At 43.2% G+C, this 21,575-nt stretch overlaps 2 protein-coding genes across 2 annotated transcripts in view; one reads left to right on the top strand and one right to left on the bottom strand.

Moving 5' to 3' along the window:
* The window catches only part of LOC114111689 (large ribosomal subunit protein eL31-like), a 129,846-nt gene extending 128,141 nt beyond the window's left edge, over positions 1-1,705 (bottom strand). Inside the window, exon 1 of the mRNA XM_042242359.1 lies at positions 1,685-1,705. Coding sequence (XP_042098293.1) covers positions 1,685-1,705 — 21 coding nt within the window. The remainder of the gene's footprint in view (positions 1-1,684) is intronic.
* Positions 1,706-3,263: 1,558 nt separating this feature from the next.
* Positions 3,264-3,806, top strand: LOC114111688 (protein FAM209-like). Its single transcript, XM_027963486.1, has one exon. The coding sequence runs from the start codon at positions 3,264-3,266 to the stop codon at positions 3,804-3,806; it is 543 nt and encodes a 180-aa protein (XP_027819287.1).
* The last annotated feature ends 17,769 nt before the right edge of the window (positions 3,807-21,575 follow it).

The following is a 21,575-nucleotide window of genomic DNA, read 5'->3' as shown; positions in this document are numbered from 1 at the left end:
CCCTTCCCAGGTCCGAGCAGTTCAGGCGACCCGGTGCTTGGTGAGCGCAGTTTGGTAGAGGATGCCATCTCTGGGGCTGTTTGCCCCTTTCCAGCTCTGGCTGGCACCCACCTGCCCCCTGCCCCCAGCGGAGGATGTGCCAGTGTGCAGCTGCCTAGCTCTCCTCTGGTATTTGCTCAGTCCTTTTTTCTGTGAGCGGGCCTGGCAGTGCCTTAGGTTAGGGCTTTCTGTGGGATAGTTTTCTCTCTCTCTGGCTATCCCACAGTTTGGGTTGCTATCTCACCTTAGTTCAGTCAGATTGCCCTCAGGGCACTTGGTCCTAGGCCTTACCCTAAGCATTGCCGGCCGCGCCTCCCTGTTCAGCCCCCACTTCTTGGTGGTGGCTGCCAGTGCTGGGAGTTGCCATTAGGCATGTAATCTGTGGTTTTTATTTATTTATTTACTTTTCCTCGAGGTTATGTTGCCTTGTGATATTCCAAAACTCCCCACAGACCTACCGGTGAGAGTGGTTCCTGGTGTTTGGAAACTTCTCCTCGTTTAAGACTCCCTTCCCGGGACAGATCTCCATCCCTACCTCTTTTGTCTCTCTTTTTATCTTTTATATTTGGTCCTACCTCATTTCAAAGACTATGGATTGCCTTTCTGGGTGCCCGATGTCCTCTGCCAGCATTCAGAAGTTGCTTTGTGGAATTTGCTCAGCGTTCAAGTGTTCTTTTGATGAATTTGTGGAGGAGAAAGTGCTCTCCATGTCTTATTCCTCTGCCATCTTCTGGATTCTTAAAGGTACAAAGATGATAACAAATACCAAAAAGCAAAGATTAAAAAACTAGACTAGACATTAGACTCTCAACAATACAATATTAACAAAACAAAACAAAATCACAAACATTATTAAAAATATATATGAAATTTGCTTTAAAAATAGCATCTTTTTTGCAAAGAAATAGTAGGTTATAAAAATGAAAATTAAAGGAGTAATAATGGACTTAAAATTTTTTTAAAAAATTTTAATGATAATAGTAAAATATATCAAGGAACTTCTCTGGAGCTGTTGTGGGCAGTGTGGGGTCAGTTCAGTTTCAGATAGTTCCTTGTTCAAGCTTATAATTCTCAAGGTCTACAGGCCCCTTCCAATATAGTCAGTGCTAACTACAGGGTTTTCATCCATTGCACCTGTCACTTCCAAAGCAGTTCATCTGTTTATTTTGGCTTCTTCTGTTTGCAAGGCTCTTCAGTGCCTAATTCCTGCCCTGACACAAGAGGGCGAAGGTGGTCACTTATTTAGACTCACTTGTTCAGTCATGCTGTGGGGAGGGAGGAACACTGCAAACAAATATCATAGGCATGTGTGGGGAGTGCTCGCAGTGTCTGGGCCACACTGGGTTGCCCCCATTCAATGCGTGTGTGCTTTCCTGGTCTACACCGCTCAGGCTCCAGGTTGCTCTGAAGTGGAACTGTCTAAAGTGGGCCCTGGGTTGCGGGCACTTCCCAGGTCTAAGCTGCTCAGGTTCAGGTTCTTGGGTACTCCAAAAAGAAGCACAGACTCAGTTGGGATTGCGTTTTGTGCCCTTCCCAGGTCCATGTAGCTCAGGCGACCAGGTACTTGGTGAGTACACTCTCCCCAGATGTGCGGTGGTCTTATCCAGGAGGTTTATCACTTCCCCCATCCCAGTTGCTCACTTACCTGGGTGTGCAGCGGGAGCATCGTCTCAAGTGTGCCATGTGTCTCCTCTGGGGAGCTGATCTCTGGCTGTGACCATCCTGGCAGATGTCAACCATCCAGGATCCCAGGAAGACTTGGTTAGGAACTGGGAGCCTGCTCACAGTTTGGAAGAGGATGCTGTCTCTGGGCTGAGATTGCCCCTTTCTGGCTCTGGCTGTCGCCCGCCTGCCTCTCTGCCTCTGGCAGGGGAAGGGCCGGTTCTCAGCCAGCTAACTCTCCTCTGGTATTCACTCAGTCCTTTGTTCTGTGAGCAGGCCTGGCAGTGCCTTAGGTTAGAGCTTTTTGCAGGGAAGGTTTTTTTCTCTCTCTCGCTCGCTCTTTTCTCTCTCTCTCTCTTTCTCTCTCTCTCTGGCTATCCCACAGTTTGGGTTGCTATCTCATGTTAGCTCTCTCAGATTGTTCCCAGGTAATTCAGGCCCAATCCTCACCCTAAGCAATGCATCCCACACCTCCCTGTTCAGCCCCCACTTGCTGGTGGTGGATGTGAGCATCTGGGCTACTTCTCTGCTGGGAGTTGTGGTAAGGTGCATAATCTGTGGGTTTTATTTTTTTTTATTTTTCTCCTCCCGGTTATGTTGCCCTCTGAGATTCCAAAACTCCCCACAGACCCGCCAATGAGAGTGTTTCCTGGTATTTGGAAACTTCTTCTCTTTCAGGACTCCCTTCCCGGGATGGATCTCTATCCCTAACTCTTTTGTCTCTCTTTTTAGATTTTATATTTTGTCCTACCTCCTTTCGAAGATAATGGGCTGCCTTTCTGGGTGGCTGGTATTCTACACCAATGTTCAAAAGTTGTTTGTTGTTTTGTGGAATTTCCTCAGCGTTCAAATGATCTTTCAATGAATTTGTGGGGGGAGAAAGTGGTCTCCTCGTCCTATTCCTCCACCATCTTAGGACTGCCCCCCCATTCTGGTTTTGTTTTAAACACCAGTGTTTATTTGGTTATGTTTGGTGTTCATTTTACACTTTTAAAACAAGTTGCAATTTACCCTATCAATTAGAATATCAAAACCTCTAAAGAAAGTCACTGTCATCAAAAAGGCAAAATATGGACAACCTACATAAATCAACACTGTTCTTCAGGTGCTGAGCAAAGAGACAGCACCACACTGGAGATATAAAATGGAAAGTAATTTAAAATTTTTTTTTTCAGAAATACATTAAAAGAAAAACATTTTCAGAAATACATAAACTCAAGAGAAAAAAATTGGGCAAGGCAGGATACTAGAAAGAACTTAATCACTCAGTGCTATGGGGCTACAAATAGGGCCTGATCAAGGATGGATAGAATGTTCTTTTTTTTTTTTTTAATTTTTTTCAACTGCCCACTGGCAATGTCCCCATGTCCCTTTAAGCCCCACTCCCGTTTGACCCCTGCAGGCCTCCTTACCCTCTGCTCTGAAGTCATCCCATGGCCACATGGGTTCTGGTGGGGGCGGGGCCCTCTGTGACGTCACCAAGGGCCCAGCCCTGCTTGGTCCTCAGTCTCCAGGTGCCAGCGCAGACCAGCACACCAGGAGCCACTTCGTCTCAGCTCACGATGCGGTTGGTAATATGGTTATTTTTTTGGTCTACGTTTATCTCATTTGTCTTTGCCTATATGTTTTATGTCCTGAGAGATGAAGCTGAAGAACCCCCATGGATGGTGCCCAGCGGAAGGCACTTCCGAATTCGGCAGAATCAACCAGAGCATGCCCCAGGCTGGTTTGGGAGCAATTCGCACTGGCTGTTAATCTTCCTCATGTTTTTGGTGATCCTGAAGTTTCCCGGAGGCGATGACGAAAGTAACGTGTGCACTCCTCCTGGCCATCAGGGCTGTTCATCTGGCCCTCCAGGAAGAAAGAAGATACAGGCTTCCCCCTACAAAGACTGTATGTGCGGTGCCTTAACCCAGGTCAAGACGAAACTTGTGAACCTTGTGTCCAGGATGGGGAATCTGAAACTCATCGCGGCAACCGGTGATAGACGCCAATGTCCCAATATCGAGGTTCTTGGTGACGCACAGAGTAACATTACAGTATATGAGTTATGGGACACCGGAGACCCCGATGGAGTGGATTTTCACATCAAGGAAGAAGAGTAGTTGAGTGTTGACAAACTGTATCCAAACCAATAAAATTATTTTGAAGCAAAAGGAAAAAAAAAAACCTCTGCTATTTTTTATTCGCGCTACAGTTTTACCTTTTCCAGAATGTGGTATAATTGGTATCATGCAGTGTATAACCTTTTCCAGACTGTGAGACCTGCGTTCGATCCCTGGCTTGGGAAGATCCCCTGGAGAAGGGAAAGGCTACCCACTCCAGTATTCTGGCCTGGAGAATTCCATGGACTTACAGTCCACGGAGTCACAAAGAGTTGGACATGACTGAGCAACTTTCACAGTGTATAACCTTTCCCAGACTAGCTTATTATACTTAATAAGATCATTAAGTTTCATCCATTTCTTTTTGTGATTTGATAGCCCATTTCTTTTTATTCTTGAATAATATTCTGTTATATTGATGTTCTGTAGTTAGTTTAAACATTCAGGTAGTAAAGGACATTTTGGTTGCCTCCAATTTGTGTGTGTGTGTGTGTGTGTGTGAGAGAGAGAGAGAGAGAGGCAGAGAGTATGAATTAAGCTTTATACAATTCAGGTGCATGTTTCTGTGTGGGCATTAACTTTCAAATCACTTGGTGCACTATCTAGGGGCAAAATTGCGAGATCATATCATATGACAAGGTTTAGCTATGTAAGACATTGCTTCCAAAGTGACTGTACCATTTTGCATTCCCACTAACAACAAATGAGAGTTCCTGTTGTTCCTCATCTTTGCCAGTAACTGGTTTTGTCAGATTTTTGTATTTGGCCAGTCCAAAGGGACTAGATCTGATAGAGATAGTGCCTGATGAACTATGGATGGAGGTTTGTGACGTTGTCCAGCAGACAGGGATCCAGACCGTCCCCAAGGAAAGGAAATGCAAAAAAGGAAAATGGCTGTCTGGGGAGGCCTTTGCTTCCCAGGACAGCTGTGAAAACAAGAGAAGCAAACAGCAAAGGAGAAAAGGAAAGATATAAGCATCTGAATGCAGAGTTCCAAAGAATATGAAGGAGAGATAAGAAAGCCTTCCACAGAGATCAATGCAAAGAAATAGAGGAAAAGAACAGAATGGGAAAGACTGGAGATCTCTTCAAGAAAATTAGAGATACCAAGGAAACATTTCATGCAAAGATGGACTCGATAAAGGACAGAAATGGTAGGGATCTAACAGAAGCAGAAGATACTAAGAAGAGGTGGCAAGAATACACAGAAGAACTATACAAAAAAACTCTTCACCACCCAGATAATCATGATGGTGTGGTCACTCCTCTAGAGCCAGACATCCTGGAATGTGAAGTCAAGTAGGCCTTAGAAAGCATCACTACAAATGAAGCTAGTGGAGGTGATGAAATTCCAGTTGAGCTATTTCAAATCCTGAAAGATGATGCTGTGAAAGTGCTACACTCAATATGCCAGCAAATTTGGAAAACTCAGCAGTGGCCACAGGACTGGAAAAGGTCAGTTTTCATTCCAATCCCAACGAAAGACAATGCCAAAGAATGCTCAAACCAGCACACAATTGCACTCATCTCACACAATAGTAAAGTAATGCTCAAAATTCTCCAAGCCAGGCTTCAGCAATACGTGAACCGTGAAATTCTAGATGTTCAAGCTGGTTTTAGAAAAGGCAGAGGAACCAGAGATCAAATTGCTAACATCCCCTGGATCATGGAAAAGCAAGAGAGTTCCAGAAAAACATCTACTTCTGCTTTATTGACTATGCCAAAGCCTTTGACTGTGTGGATCACAATAAACTGTGGAAAATTCTTCAAGAGATGGGAATACCAGACCACCTGACCTGCCTCTTGAGAAACCTGTATGCAGGTCAGGAAGCAACAGTCAGAACTGGTCTGACTGGTCAGAACAGTCAGAACAACAGACTGGTTCCAAATAGGAAAAGGAGTATGTCAAGGCTGTATATTGTCATCTTGCTTATTTAACTTATATGGAGAGTACATCATGAGAAATGCTGGGCTGGAAGAAGCACAGGCTGGAATCAACATTGCCGGGAGAGATATCAATAACCTCAGACATGCAGATGACACCATCCTTATTGCAGAAAGTGAAGAGGAACTAAAGAGCCTCTTGATGCAAGTGAAAGAGGAGAGTGAAAAACTTGGCTTAAAGCTCAACATTCAGAAAACAATGATTATGGCATCTGATCCCATCACTTCATGGGAAATAGATGGGGAAACAGTGGAAACAGTGTCAGACTTTATTTTGGGGAGCTCCAAAATCACTGCAGATGGTGACTGCAGCCATGAAATTAAAACACGCTTACTCCTTGGAAGAAAAGTTATGACCAACCTAGATAGCATATTCAAAAGCAGAGACATTACTTTGCCGACTAAGGTCTGTCTAGTCAAGGCTATGGTTTTTCCAGTAGTCATGTATGGATGTGAGAGTTGGACTGTGAAGAAGGCTGAGTGCCGAAGAATTGATGCTTTTGAACTGTGATGTTGGAGAAGACTCTTGAGAGTCCCTTGGACTGCAAGGAGATCCAACCAGTCCACTCTGAAGGAGATCAGCCCTGGGATTTCTTTGGAAGGAATGATGCTAAAGCTGAAACTCCAGTACTTTGGCCACCTAATGCGAAGAGTTGACTCATTGGAAAAGACTCTGATGCTGGGAGGGAATGGGGCAGGAGGAGAAGGGGACGACCGAGGGTGAGATGGCTGGATGGCATCACTGACTCAATGGACGTGAATCTGAGTGAACTCCGGGAGTTGGTGATGGACAGGGAGGACTGGCGTGCTGCGATTCATGGTGTCGCAAAGAGTTGGACACGACTGAGCGACTGAACTGAACTGAAGAACTGTCCTGGAGATAATTAGACTAAGCATTTGAAATAAATGAATTCCCTGATACTGATCATTTTTATTCTTGTGTATGATAAGAATTTTATGAAAATATTTGGGCCTTCCCTGATAGTTCAGTTGGTAAAGAATCTGCCTGCAATGCAGGAGACCTTGGTTCGATTCCTGAGTCTGGAACATCTGCTGCAGAAGGGATATCCACTCCAGTATTCTTGGACTTCCCTTGTGGCTCAGGTGGTAAAGAATCCACCTGCATTGCGGGAGACCTGGGTTTGATCCCTGGGTTGGGAATATCCCCTGCAGAAGGGAAAGGCTCCCCACTCCACCATTCTGGCCTGGAGAATTCCATGGACTGTATAGTCCATGGGATCGCAAAAATTTACACGACTGAGTGACTTTCACTTTTATTTGATGAAAGGAATTTAATTTCAAAGGAGACCAAGAAAAACTAACACCAGATCACCTGCAAGTCGATGTGCCTGTGTGGTACCTCGGGATCATCTTGCACACCTGGAACAAAATTTTTAACAAGAAGAGCTTTTGGTAAAGCCCTGTGCATTGTCAAAGACAGTGTCATGGGCCAGTTTGAAAACAGCACTTTTAGTAAGTGATGTATTTTCTATCATGGTCATTGTATTTAATGAGAAGCCATTTTACAAAACCTACATCACTACAGTATACTTAATTATGCTTGGACGTTATGCATTTTTAAATTCAGAAATAAAGCAGGAGCAATACTAAAGAATATTTAAAACACACTACAGTTAAGACAACAAGTGAAGACTGGGGGTCCAAGGATGATTAAAACACAGGAAATCTAAGAAAGGGAGGAACAATGGGATTTGATGTTGAAGAGGATAAGACCAAATAAGCAAATGTGACTACTGACTTCAAAAGGTGATCAAGAGAAAGGGCAGCTCGTGAGCAATCATGATCTAACAGTGTGGTTTACCGAAATGATAAACTAAGAGAAAGAACTTTACTGATATAGAAACAAATGGAAACCATCAACTCAGACACAATAGTTTTACTAGGACACATAAACGCTATTCAATGGAGGAGGAAATGGCAACCCACTCCAGTGTTCTTGCCTGGGAGATACCATGGACAGAGAAGCCTGACGGGCTATAGCCCAGGGTGTCCCAAGAGTCAGACATGACAGCGACAAAACAACCACCACCCTACTCAACTTTTTCAACATTACTTGTGTCAGGGAAATCATCTGGAAACAGAATTGAGGACCCAAACACAGCACAGAAATAATTAGAGCAAAATGTTCAAGAAACATTCTTTCAAAAAGTATCCAAAGCAGAAGAAACTGAAGTTATTAACTGAAGTGACTGGTTCAGATTAATCACATTTGGTTTCTTCCCAAGAATACATCCTCCTATCTTTGAAGAAATGGAAGCATTCTTGACTTGCAGATCAGCATGGTGAGGACTCTGGAAGCATCCAATCAGAGAAGCCCAATTGCCACTAAGAATTGGTTCAGCCAATGAAAAGCCCTGCAGATTCTGAGGCACAGCCATTGACTCAAAGGATGAACACTTGTCCTGGGCTGAAGCAAAAGAAGTCTTCCAGGAACGTCCAACCTTTGAGATTGAAGTGGGAAAGGGATGTGATTCCTTGCCATTAACAGTTATTAAAATAATCACCCCTGCCTAGATCTTGTTTTCCTTCTCTAGCTATAAAATTTTTGAAGTATTCTTTGTTCTTCTCCAAGCAATCCACCTGACAGCAATAGAACCCACTAGGTTGTCTTGGCAGGAAGAAATCACACCCAGCTTTTAATACAGGGGTCAAGGAAATGGGCAGCTCCTGGTTCCTGATCCATTGTTTTCCTCATTCTTCTGTCACACCTGGATGAGAGGAGAATGAGTGTGGGGTGGGGGAAAAGCAACTTTGAAAAAACTGTGCATTTATGATTTTTCCGTATTGTAAGGAAGTTAAAAAGTAGGATCACTGGTGGACATTAGTGAAGCAAGAAAGCACCCCAGATCCCTGTTAGCAGGTCATGAATCCAGGCCTTGGCCTCTGGCATTGTGATAAGGCCATTCATCATCCAAGGTAAGGAGCAAGCAGCAGCTGTGCTTTGCTGGAGCAGCCGTGAAGAGATACCCCATGCCCAAGGTAAGAGAAACCCAAGTAAGCTGGTAGGTGTTGCAAGAGGGCATCAGAGGGCAGACACACTGAAACCACACTCACAGAAAACTAGTCAATCTAATCACACTAGGACCACAGCCTTGTCTAACTCAATGAAACCAAGCCATGCCTGCAGGGCAACCCAAGATGGGTGGGTCATGGTGGAGAGGTCTGACACAATGTGGTCCACTGGAGAAGGGAATGGCAAGCCACTTCAGTATTCTTGCCTTGAGAACCCCAGGAACAGTATGAAAAGGGAAAATGATAGGATACCAAAAGAGGAACTCCCCAGGTCAGTAGGTGCCCAATATGCTACTGGAGATCAGTGGAGAAATAACTCCAGAAAGAATGAAGGGATGGAGCCAAAGCAAAAACAGTACCCAGCTGTGGATGGGACTGGTGATAGAAGCAAGATCCGATGCTGTAAAGAGCAATATTGCATAGGAACCTGAAATGTCAGGTCCGGGAATCAAGGCAAATTGGAAGTGGTCAAAAAAGAGACGGCAAGGGTGAACATCAACATTCTAGGAATCAGTGAACTAAAATGAACTGGAATGGGTGAATTTAACTCAGATGACCATTATATCTACTACTGCGGGCAGGAATCCCTCAGAAGAAATGGAGTAGCCATCATGGTCAACAAAAGAGTCCAAAACACAGTACTTGGATGCAATCTCAAAAACGACAGAATGATCTCTGTTCGTCTCCAAGGCAAACCATTCAATATCACAGTTATCCAAGTCTATGCCCCAACCAGTAACTATGAAGAAGCCAAAGTTGAACGGTTTTATGAAGACCTACAAGACCTGTTAAAACTAACACCCAAAAAAGATGTCCTTTTCACTATAGGGGACTAGAATGCAAAAGTAGGAAGTCAAGAAACACCTGGAGCAACAGGCAACTTTGGCCTTGAAATGCGGAATGAAGCAGGGCAAAGACTAATAGGGTTTTGCCAGGAAAATGCACTGGTCATAGCAAACACCCTCTTCCAACAACACAAGACTCTACACATGGACATCACCAGATGTTCAACACTGAAATCAGATTTATACTATTCTTTGCAGCCAAAGATGGAGAAGCTCTATACAGTCAACAAAAACAAGACCTGGCGCTGACTGTGGCTCAGATCATGAACTCCTTATTACCAAATTCAGACTTAAATTGAAGAAAGTAGGGAAAACCGCTAGACTATTCAGGTATGACCTAAATCAAATCCCTTTTGATTATACAGTGGAAGTGAGAAATAGATTTAGGGCCTAGATCTGATAGATAGAGTGCCTGATGAACTATGGAATAAGGTTCGTGACATTGTACAGGAGACAGGGATCAAGACCATCCCCATGGAAAAGAAATGCAAAAAAGCAAAATGGATGTCTGGGGAGGACTTACAAATAGCTGTGAAAAGAAGAGAGGCCAAAAGCAAAGGAGAAAAGGAAAGATATAAGCATCTGAATGCAGAGTTCCAAAGACTAGCAAGAAGAGATAAGAAAGCCTTCTTCAGAGATCAATGCAAAGAAATAGAGGAAAACAACATACTGGGAAAGACTAGAGATCTCTTCAAGAAAATTAGAGATACCAAGGGAACATTTCATGCAAAGATGGGCTCAATAAAGGACAGAAATGGTATGGACCTAACAGAAACAGAAGATATTAAGAAGAGGTGGCAAGAATACATGGAAGAACTGTACAAAAAGATCTTCACAACCCAGATAATCATGATGGTGTGATCACTAATCTAGAGCCAGACATCTTGGAAAGTGAAGTCAAGTGGGCCTTAGAAAGCATCACTATGAACAAAGCTAGTAGAGGTGATGGAATTCCAGTTGAGCTATTTCAAATCCTGAAAGATGATGCTGTGAAAGTGCTACACTCAATATGCCAGCAAATTTGGAAAACTCAGCACTGGCCACAGGACTGGAAAAGGTCAGTTTTCATTCCAATTCCAAAGAAAGGCAATGCCAAAGAATGCTCACAGCAGCACACAATTGCACTCATCTCACACAATAGTAAAGTAATGCTCAAAATTCTCCAAGCCAGGCTTCAGCAACAGGTGAACCGTGAACTTCCAGATGTTCAAGCTGGTTTTAGAAAAGGCAGAGGAACCAGAGATCAAATTGCCAACATCCACTGGATCATGGAAAAAGCAAGAGAGTTCCAGAAAAACATCTACTTCTGCTTTATTGACTATGCCAAAGCCTTTGACTGTGTGGATCACAAGAAACTGTGGAAAATTCTGAGAGAGACGGAATACCAGACCACCTGACCTGCCTCTTGAGAAATCTGTATGCAGGTCAGGAAGCAACAGTTAGAACTGGACATGGAACAACAGACTGGTTCCCAATAGGAAAAGGAGTATGTCAAGGCTGTGTATTGTCACCCTGCTTATTTAACTTATACGCAGAGTACATCATGAGAAATGCTGGACTGGAAGAAACACAAGCTGGAATCAAGATTGCCAGGAGAAATATCAATAACCTCAGATATGTAGATGACACCACCCTTATGGCAGAAAGTGAAGAGGAGCTAAAAGCCTCTTGATGAAAGTAAAAGAGAAGATCGAAAAAGTTGGCTTAAAGCTCAACATTCGGAAAACAAAGATCATGGCATCTGGTGCCATCACTTCATGGGAAATAGATGGGGAAACAGTGTCAAACTTTATTTTATGGGCTCCAAAATCACTGCAGATGGTGCCTGCAGCCAGTTATGACCAACCTTGATAGTATATTGAAAAGCAGAGACATTACTTTGCCGACTAAGGTCCGTCTAGTCAAGGCTATGGTTTTTCCTGTGGTCGTGTATGGATGTGAGAGTAGGACTGTGAAGAAGGCTGAGTGCCGAAGAATTGATGCTTTTGAACTGTGGTGTTAGAGAAGACTCTTGAGAGTCCCTTGGGCTGCAAGGAGATCCAACCAGTCCATTCTGAAGGAGATCAACCTTGGGATTTCTTTGGAAGGAATGATGCTAAAGCTGAAGCTCCAGTACTTTGGCCAACTCATGCAAAGAGTTGTCTCATTGGAAAAGACTCTGATGCTGGGAGGGATTGGGGGCAGGAGGAGAAGGGGACGACCGAGGGTGAGATGGCTGGATGGCATCATGGACTCGATGGACGTGAGTTGAGTGAACTCCGGGAGATGGTGATGGACAGGGAGGCCTGGCGTGCTGCGATTCATGGGATCGCAAAGAGTCGGACACGACTGAGCGACTGAACTGAACTGATTTTCATGACTTCTGCTGCTGCATCAGGATTCTTCTGAAATCTTATGAGCTGTCCTTAAGTAACTCTCGCGCTTCCAACATCTTCCTACAGAAGGGTAGTGAAGAACAATGTCAGATCTTGTGTGTTGAAGTCAGCCAAGTAGTATTTGGCTTTGGGAAGACTTGATACTTCTCCAAGTATTTTACATACGCCATTGGTAAGTTGGTAATTTACCATTGGTAATTCCCTTAAGGGGGAATTTTGTTCTTTAGTTCTGTGCTGTTTATAATGGTTGCAATGCCATAGTGAGTTATGTTACTTCTAGGAACTCAGTGACTTTTTGTAGATGGGATATACCCAGAGTAGTGAATGGCTTTACACAAGGTCACAGAGCTACTGACTAGATTTGACTCCAGGAACCTGGCTGATCTCTGGAATCTCATTCCAATGTCATATCACCCTTTCATTTCTAGAGCATATCTGAGGCACCTAGAAACTATGCTTCTCTGAATTATCCTACTGGACAGAGAATTGTTTAAAATAAAAGGAAATGAAACCTAGATTCCCTTCTCCTACCAACATCTCCACCTCCAACATGAGATGCCAGACACTGACGGTTATTTCTGCTTCCCCTCTAACCACATGTTTTCCTGACTACCCCCTATCTGGGATGGATTCCCTTCTGCTATGCTCCTCAAATGACCTGGACACAGCTCTGTCACAACATTTAATATACTTTCAATATCTGTCGAAAGTATCTGCTTCCGTTTTCTAGTCACTAACCAGTTCACAGAGTCAGCTTGTGCTTTTGTGATTCCCAGCAGCACGCAGTGCCTGATGTCGTACGTAGTCAGTAAATGTTTGTTGACTAAATGAATGCAGGTGGGCTCTAAAGCCTACAATGAAATTTCCTGCACTTCATGAGGATAGCATAATTAAAATACTGTGGTTGGAGAACTGAAAATGACTTGAAAGTGGCCATAGCACTTTTTTCTTTTTTTCTCTGTACTAATAAGCAGTTACCAATTTTTATCCTGTTGCCCGGAAGAAGAAAGAAAATAATACTGCGACATACTGTTGCACAGTTTACATGGATGACTTCACACAGATTTGACAGTTTTATTGCCTTTCTGAGAGTTCACCTTTCCCTGGTTCTGGGAAGTTGGGAGCAGGCACATTAACCCTTCTAAAGGATCTCTAAAAGCCTGGGAGGTGAGTGCTGTTTATGTTGCTGATGGACAAAGAATAGACCCATTAGTAGAATGTTGAGTCAACTTCCATGCCTCACCCAGTTCAGGACACAAGTGTGCCAGGATCAGAGCTCAGGTCTCTCCCTGATACCCATGGAAAGTTTCTTGCTCCTTGTGTCCCAAGGCTTCCCTAAGCAGGGCTTAGGGGAGGCTACTGTGAGGAGAAGCAGGGAATGGGTGGGATGCTCCCAAGGCCAGCCAGTCAAGGCAGGGGAGAGTCTGGGTGATCCTTGCTCCCCCACTAAGGCTAATAACGTCTGGCAGCCAAGGCAGGAGGAGAGCTGGAACCTAGAACTCAGCCAAGGATGGGCTCTTCACCGTGTCTTAGTGTGGGAGGCCTTTGGAACATCTGGCGGGCCCAATGAGACAGTTCATAGACCCCTAAAGCACTCACCTGTAGGAGACCTGCCTCTAGTGGCTGGGCAAGTCCTAGCTGAGCACAGTCCCGCCACCCTGATTCCCTCAGGCCAAAGGCCGGAAGTGTTGGCATTGTGTTTTGCTGAGGATTACCAGCCTTTTAGACTGTGAGATCATTATCATGGGTTCTCAGGCCAGTGTAAAGGCATACAAATTTGGAGTCCACGGAATGAAATGTAAAATACCCTCTGCTCTCTCCATCACCACACGTGATGCAGGCGTGCAGCAGAAGTTGTCTCCACACCTAATAATCCACTGCAGGCTTGATAAACGGTCCTCATTTTTACCAAGGACCTATTGGAGGGAAATGCTCTGCCTTGATTACAAGAGACAGCAAGCCTTTGCAAGCTAATGATCCTCTTCAATGGATGTTTGTTTAACCCCTGTTTGTTTAACAATTTCTCTTGAAAATGGCTGGGGACCCACTGAATCCAACTTCTTTTATTATCTAAAGGTTTTTGTCAAGCAGCCTCCCTCTACAAGTCCAAGCAAGGGTGCAGGTGTCCCTCCTCTGGTGTCTACTTCTCTCTGTCCTCCCAGCCACCCATTCAGAGCCATTCCTCGTTCACTTAATCTCACATAGAAGTCAACTCAGACTTGATTTCCGGCCAGGACACTTACTTATGTGGGGAGCTTGGGTTGTACTTAACCAAATGTCTCAGAGCCTCAGTCTTCTTGACAGCGAGACTTTCACCTGCTTGTCCTGTGGGGAAAATATAAGAACAGAGTGTAAGTACTAGATAGATGTGCATAACATATCCAGCAGAGTGCCTGCTACCTAGAATCCTAGAGTGCTCAAATAAAAAAGGTTTTCTATGGCGATTTGTGTGGAGCTAGCTCCTGAAGAGTGAGGAGGGTTAAAATGTGACCCCCCCCCCCAAACTCTATGACATTACAAATGAACGAAGAGCTGAGTGTTTGCCTATAGAAGGCTGCACCTGATCACAACCATGATGAACGTCATGAAGGTTCAGGGAATGGGAAGAGAAACAGCCTGAGAACCCACCGTAGGCCTGTACCAGACACTGCACTTGTCAGGCTTCGTCTACACTCTCATTCAGTCCTGAGCCCAGCCCCCCTGTAGGGGCACTGTCAATACTCTACCCTTTTTACATGTGCAGGTGAAGACGCTGAAGGTTAGGGGAGTTACAGTAGGCTGGGGTCGTGAAGTCATCTTCATAGAGGAGGTAGGATTGGAGCCAAGACTGGGAAGGTGAATAAGATTAGGAAGGGAGAGGGCGAGGCGTGAATTTTCACTGGAGTGAGGAGGAACAGCTGGCCCAGAGACCTGAGCTGGCAGTGCCCAAAGACACCGAGGAAACGTGGCATTCCATCTGCCTTAATTCACTGAGTCCTCACAACAGTCTTATAGACCCTCTTCCACAGAGGAGAAAACTGAGGTTCAGAGAGGTCAAGTCACTTAGCCAAAGCACCACATCTAGGAAGGACAGCTGGTGTTTCAATCCAGGTCTAACTGGACTCCCAAACTTCTGTCCTTAATCACTCTTACTGCCGATTATAGTCGCACTGCTCAAAGTATTTCCAGGACCCAAACAGACACTGCCACCCTCTTGTGTGTCTATTCCCTGTTCGTGTGCTATGCAGTACTATTTGTCTCTAGAGATCAAAGGCACCCGAATTCCGAGGAGAACAAAACTTGGAGGAGTGAGGTATTCTCCTTTTCCCACTCACCCCTCGTGCTCTTTAATTCCCCAGTCCCAAGTGATGTCTTTACCCTTTCCCCAGGGTTTTCCCTTGAAGTGTGTCCACATGCCCTGATTTTCCCTGTTGTCCCAGCACAATTCTTTGTAGTGGTCCTTTGACTCTCAAAAGGGTCTGCATAATTGGACAAGAAATTATACAGTGATCATCCCTATGAAGAGGCGAACAGCTTCACACATCATGTCCCTGTGCAACCCTGGCATACCTGCTGGGCAGGTGCTCCTGCGTGAGTTTCGAGGTCGACCTGAGGGGAGTAGCACACCTCTCCATGAGATGGAATATAGGAGAAACACATTGTAAAGATGCTTTTGAGGCTTTTGTGTACATTCTAGTGTGTTGGTCCTGGAGCAGTCAAGAATCAGGGGTAGAAGTATGCCTGGAATGCAGAATGTGCTCTACTTGGGAGCCAGTGCCGCTGAATTCAGATACCCTCTCAGCACAGCTGTGCATGAAATATGTGGAGCATGGAGAATTGAGGACTCTAACAAAAACACGTGATAAAAGACTAGGTATGGGTTCATGCCCACTCCAGTAGCCCCGGCTTAGCCTTAAATCAGAGTCTAGCTAGGCCCTGAGTGTGGACTTATACAGGGAAATTGAAACCCCCAGGACACAGTAGGACTTCAGGGACTGTTGAAGGAATCCAGTGGCCAAGGGTAGAGAAGTCATGAGAAAAGAGAGCTCTGACAATGCTGGCAGCCATCCTCATGAGTCTGTGTAGGAAAGGACCTAATTAATGGCCCAGGAAACCTACCTGAGTAAGATATTTCCTCCCCAGAATGCTAACGTGATATAAGAGTGGAAAAATGTTAGTGATTTATATGAATAAGCAGAAAGACGAGACATGTGAGTCGCTGTTAAAATGACTCTAGTGCATGTTTGATATCTCTTGGGTAACTAACATGCTTTGAAACCAAAAATGGTATTGTGAAAATACATGGACATCAAAGGAAAACCCAATATAATGTTTGCTGATAAAATGCTACTGTCACTCCTATTTAGAGTTAGGAAGATGACAAGACTATTTTCTGAGAGCATTATGATTTGAAAGTTTTGAGGAATGTTAGGCATGAATTTTGGAAAAAGCACAAGCCGGCGTCAAAATTGCCAGGAGAAATATCAATAACCTCAGATATGCAGATGACACCACCCTTATGGCAGAAAGTGAAGAGGAACTAAAAAGCCTCTTGATGAAAGTGAAAGAGGAGAGTGAAAAAGTTGGCTTAAAGCTCAACATTCAGAAAATGAAGATCATGGCATCCAGTGCCATCATTTCATGGGAAATAGACGGGGAAACAGTAGAAACTGTGTCAGACTTTCTTTTGGGGGGCTCCAAAATCACTGTAGATGGTGACTGCAGCCATGAAATTAAAAGATGCTTACTCCTTGGAAGGAAAGTTATGAACAACGTAGATAGCATATTCAAAAGCAGAGACATTACTTTGCCAACTAAGATCCGTCTAGTCAAGGCTATGGTTTCTCCAGTGGTCGTGTATGGATGTGAGTGTTGTACTGTGAAGAAAGCTGAGCACCCAAGAATTGTTGCTTTTGAACTGTGGTGTTGGAGAAGACACTTGAGAGTCCCTTGGACTGCAAGGAAAATCCAACCAGTCCATCCTAAAGGAGATCTGTCCTGGGTGTTCATTGGAAGAACTGATGCTGAAGCTGAAACTCCAACACTTTGGCCACCTCATGTGAAGAGTTGACTCATTGGAAAAGACCCTGATGCTGGGAGGGATTGGGGGCAGGAGGAGAAGAGGACGACAGAGGATGAGATGGCTGGATGGCATTATCGACTCGATGGACGTGAGTTTGGGCAAACTCGGAGAGTTGGTGATGGACAGGGAGGCGTGGCGTCCTGCGATTCATGGGGTCGCAAAGAGTCAGACACGACTGAGCGAACTGAACTGAACTGAACTGAGGCATGAATTTTTAAAACTCTGGACGATACTGCTGCACTAGGTGGGAGAGTGAGAGTAAAAAATAAGTGAAGATGTTATGAAAATAATTTTAATGATAAAGACCCCAAAAAGCAGACCTAGACTGATAACTAATAGAATGACCATTAAGAGAGTGGTGAGGTCATATATGCTTAGGGAAAATACATGATTTTCCTTTTAAAAACTGCACTAGAGCCATTTTTCTGTAGATCTGATAATGTGAGATAGTGTTTCCTTCACCATTAAAGATTTTCCAAGATGGGGAAATGGCACAGGTCCGAAAACTGGAACACATCCTATTTTTGAGAGCTCCAAGTTTTTCCCTCCAAGGGAGTGGCTCTGTAAAAAAAAAGAAAAAAAAACCCTTCAGTTTGTGATGTTCAGGTGATCCTGAGGCAGCTCATCTGCGGGTGGCATATTTGATGGCAGCCCTGGTGGCCTCAGACACATTGTGCTCACCAATCTCCACTGGCAGTACCAGGTGCAGAGTGCTGTCTGGAGAGAGGATCTGTGCAGAGGACCTCTCTGGAGGTGAGGATCGAGCCCTTGATGGAAACAGCCAGGAAGGAAACATATCTGATCAACTCTCAATGATATTGTTAAGAAAATAATTCACATATGACGTTTAAAGAAATGCCAAATTTAATGAAAAAGTGCTCCACAACCTGCTAGACACAGATGGACATAGAAGTGCAAAGTCAGCTCCTTGTACACAGAGTAGTGCTCTTGGAAATCATGGAGATAACTGGCCTAGTATTTTCTCCAGGCCTGATCAAACTCTCATGACATCAGGAAAGAGAAATGGCAAAATCAGAGTCTCTATGTAGAGAACACATACTGAAATATGCTGGTATCAAATTATTAAAAATATTTAGTGTATATCAAATGAAAAAAGATGTTGACATAGTTTAGGTTCTGAAAAATAACCCACAGGGTGAATGTATATAAGAGTACTTGTTTGGGGGAAAAAAAAATGTTACCTCATTGTTTAAGAAGCCACCATGGGGTGAAAAAGGGAACCAATAAGGGAGAAACACACAAAAAATAAAATCATATAACTTTCAAGAATATACAATAATGCAGTCAAAGGTATTTTAAAAATATACTTATGTAAAAATAAGAAATTGAACCAAAAATAAGACTTTGAAAGAACTGAAGAAATGGGACTCATCAATGTGGTTTCATTCCCAACGATTAGGCTTCCTATGGTGTTTCCTCTTGGACATTTAAGGGACAGGCAATTCTACCGTTAAAAAGATGATGTCAGTCATGAAGTGGGAAAAGCTAGATTTTATTCCTAGAAAATGTACTGGAAAGTTACAGTGGTGAAATCTTACCATTCAATATCTGAAGAGTTCCATTTACAACTAAGAATTTAAAAATCTTACCTGAAATATTAGCAATCAACTTCTTGCCATTTTTTGATGCAAGGGACAAAAGACATATCCAGGACAGTCTCTGAATTCATATCATTAAAGCACCATGATTAAACAGCTGCCAAGAGACAAACCACCAATACACTCCATAACCTCCAAAGGTCAAACCTCCCCAGAAGGCTGTGATTGGTGTATCCTGTGTCACACTATAACATTTTGGCCCAATGGCCAGGAACCACATCCCTTGCCTACCTCAATATCAAAGGCTGCAGGTGCCATTAAGACTCCTATTGCTTCAGCCCAGGACAGTGTTCCCACTTTGAGTGAAGGGTTGTGCCTCAGGAGCTGCAGGCTTTTCATTGGCTGAGCCAGTCCCAAGTGGCACTTGGGCTGCTCTGATTGGATGCTTCCAGCATCATCACAATACAGAGTTGCAAGCCATGAAGGCTCCCAGTTTTCCAAAACGGGAGTATGTACTCTTCAGGAAAAAAAAAAAAAAAAAAAAAAAAACAAATAAGATTGATCTGAACCAATCAGAAAAGTAATTTCAGTTTCTTCCACTTTGGATATGTTTTGCTTTTGGAACATTTTGCTATACTTATTTTAGCACTGGGTTTGGGACCTTGACTATATTTCCAAATGAATTCTATGATACAAATACTGTCATCAAGGTTTGAATGGGGTATGTTTACCCTATAAATACTATTTTCTCCAAGTTCTTGCTCATCTTTTGTTATTAAACATTAAGTTCTTTCCAAATGTTGTCATTTCCACAAACTCCAGTGTTAAATTATGATTGTTCACTAGGTGTCCTTTCTCCTTGAATACCTACTGAAGTCAGATAACATATGTGCTTATTTGGCCTTAGTCTCCTCAGCATCAACCCCCACTGTTTCACTCTTTATTTCATTTCTGTGATTCAGTCGTCCTTGAGCTTTACCAAGAGTTCTTCTCATCGAAAATTTTGTTCCAGGTGTGTAAGGGCATCCTAACGTACTACAAAGAGCTATTTACCTGCAGGTCCTTTGGTGATAGCTTCTCCTTGGAAGTCAATGTTTTGGAAATATTTTCATAAGATTCTTATGATATTCAAGCATATGTTATATTCCCATTCCAGTGGCTTACCTGTCATAATCCTTAGTATAATGTCCCCAAGACACTTTTGAGAGGTAATGGCAGAACAGAGTTCTACTGTGGACCAAAAAAAAAAAAAGAATCCTCCTTGATCAGGAAATGGTCCCCTTCACCGGCACACACTCGAAGTGGTTTAGCTCTCTAGTATCCTGCTTTGCCCATGTCTTTCTCCTGAGCTTGTGGGTTTCTGGAATGTTAAAAAGTTGCTGTTTTGTCCCTTCAGGACAGGGATGTCCCTTTTCTCAAGGCCTCAAAAATAGTTTTGATTTCTGTAGGTTATCCATTATTTGTCTCACTGTTTGACTGAGGGTCATCCTTTTGAGATTTAAACATCCTAATCAATAGAGATATTTAAACTTATTTTACAAGCAAATAACAGATACCAAATATGACAGAATATAATCAGTGTTTAATGCAAATGATAATTAATATTTTAAAGCATTTGTAAGGACTGACTTGAAAGTGTATGTTCCGTCACTTCCGAGATGGACAGTGAGAAACGTTTTTAAAGTAAATACAACTATTCAGTCTTCAAATAGTTGAGGAAAATTACATGAGTGCAGTCACCTTATTTTCCCATAAGTTAGTGCTAGAGAAGGAAATGACAACCCACTCCAGTATTCTTGCCTGGAAAATTCAATGGACAGAGGAGCCTGGCAGGCTACATGTAGTCCATAGGGTTGCCAAGAGTTGGACACGACTGAGCTACTGAGCTCAGCAGCAGTCACTACTGTTCTCTTTTTTATTATTGTTATAGGAGAATCTAGGAAACATTGCTTATAACCAAACAGCAATTTTACCAAACAGAGAAAAGTCCTACATGTACACTCTTAATTTTGAAGCAATGTGATATAAAGTGTACAAGGAACCATGAAAAAAAGAGGGAGCTACAAATTGAATGCTGATTCATATCAGACAGATCAACAGAAGCATTCAGCCAGCCCACCGATACATGAGAAGTGATAAATAATTGCTGCTTTAATTCACTGGATTCTGAAATAATTTACAATGGAACAGCCACTAAAGGATACATATTATGAAAAGTCAAGTTTATCACAGACTGCTGACTTATTTGAAACCTTTGATTTATCAAAATTAAAAAGTTTAATAAGACTTTCCATCAATATTTCATGCTTACATGGCTTAGAAGAATGAAGAAACTGTAACTACACCACCTGGTAAGCATCAAACCACAGTTTATGTGTGAAAAACACCAATGTGCTCTTAATAGCATGGAAGCGTGAGGAGATATGCCCACCTATAACTCAAAATTCATATCTTATGTGAGTTGAATTCTTCTCCCTAAAATTCCTATGCTGATGTCCTAAACCCTAGTACCTGACATGTGATTGTTTATGGAGATACAATCTAACCTGGAAGAATGAAGTTCAACTATATTCATTACGATGCCCCCTAATCCAAAATGACCTATAGCCATATAAAAAGAGGAAATATGGACACAGAGACTCTCCCATAGGGAGGAAACTGAACAAATGTAAGGGTCTCTTTGCCATTTTGACAAGGCAAGATGAGAAGTCTGGAACGGATGCTTTCTTCATACCACTCTGAAGGACCCAAATTAGCTGTCATCTTGATTTGAACTTTCACCTTCAGATATGTGAGACCCTAAGTATCTCAAGTAAACCAATCTCAGGCATTGTGTACATCATCATTAAATGACCACAATTAGAATCATTCAAGCAATTCAGCAAAGACAGTGCAGGCAAAGAATGGCACCTGATACCGTCCCTGTTACCAAAGCTGAACATCCAGGAAAG

This window comes from Ovis aries, chromosome X (genome assembly GCF_016772045.2).
Source record: "Ovis aries strain OAR_USU_Benz2616 breed Rambouillet chromosome X, ARS-UI_Ramb_v3.0, whole genome shotgun sequence".
Taxonomy (NCBI): Eukaryota; Metazoa; Chordata; class Mammalia; order Artiodactyla; family Bovidae; genus Ovis; species Ovis aries.
Note: the sequence above shows the minus strand (reverse complement) of the source record. Positions and strands in the feature narration are given on the sequence as shown.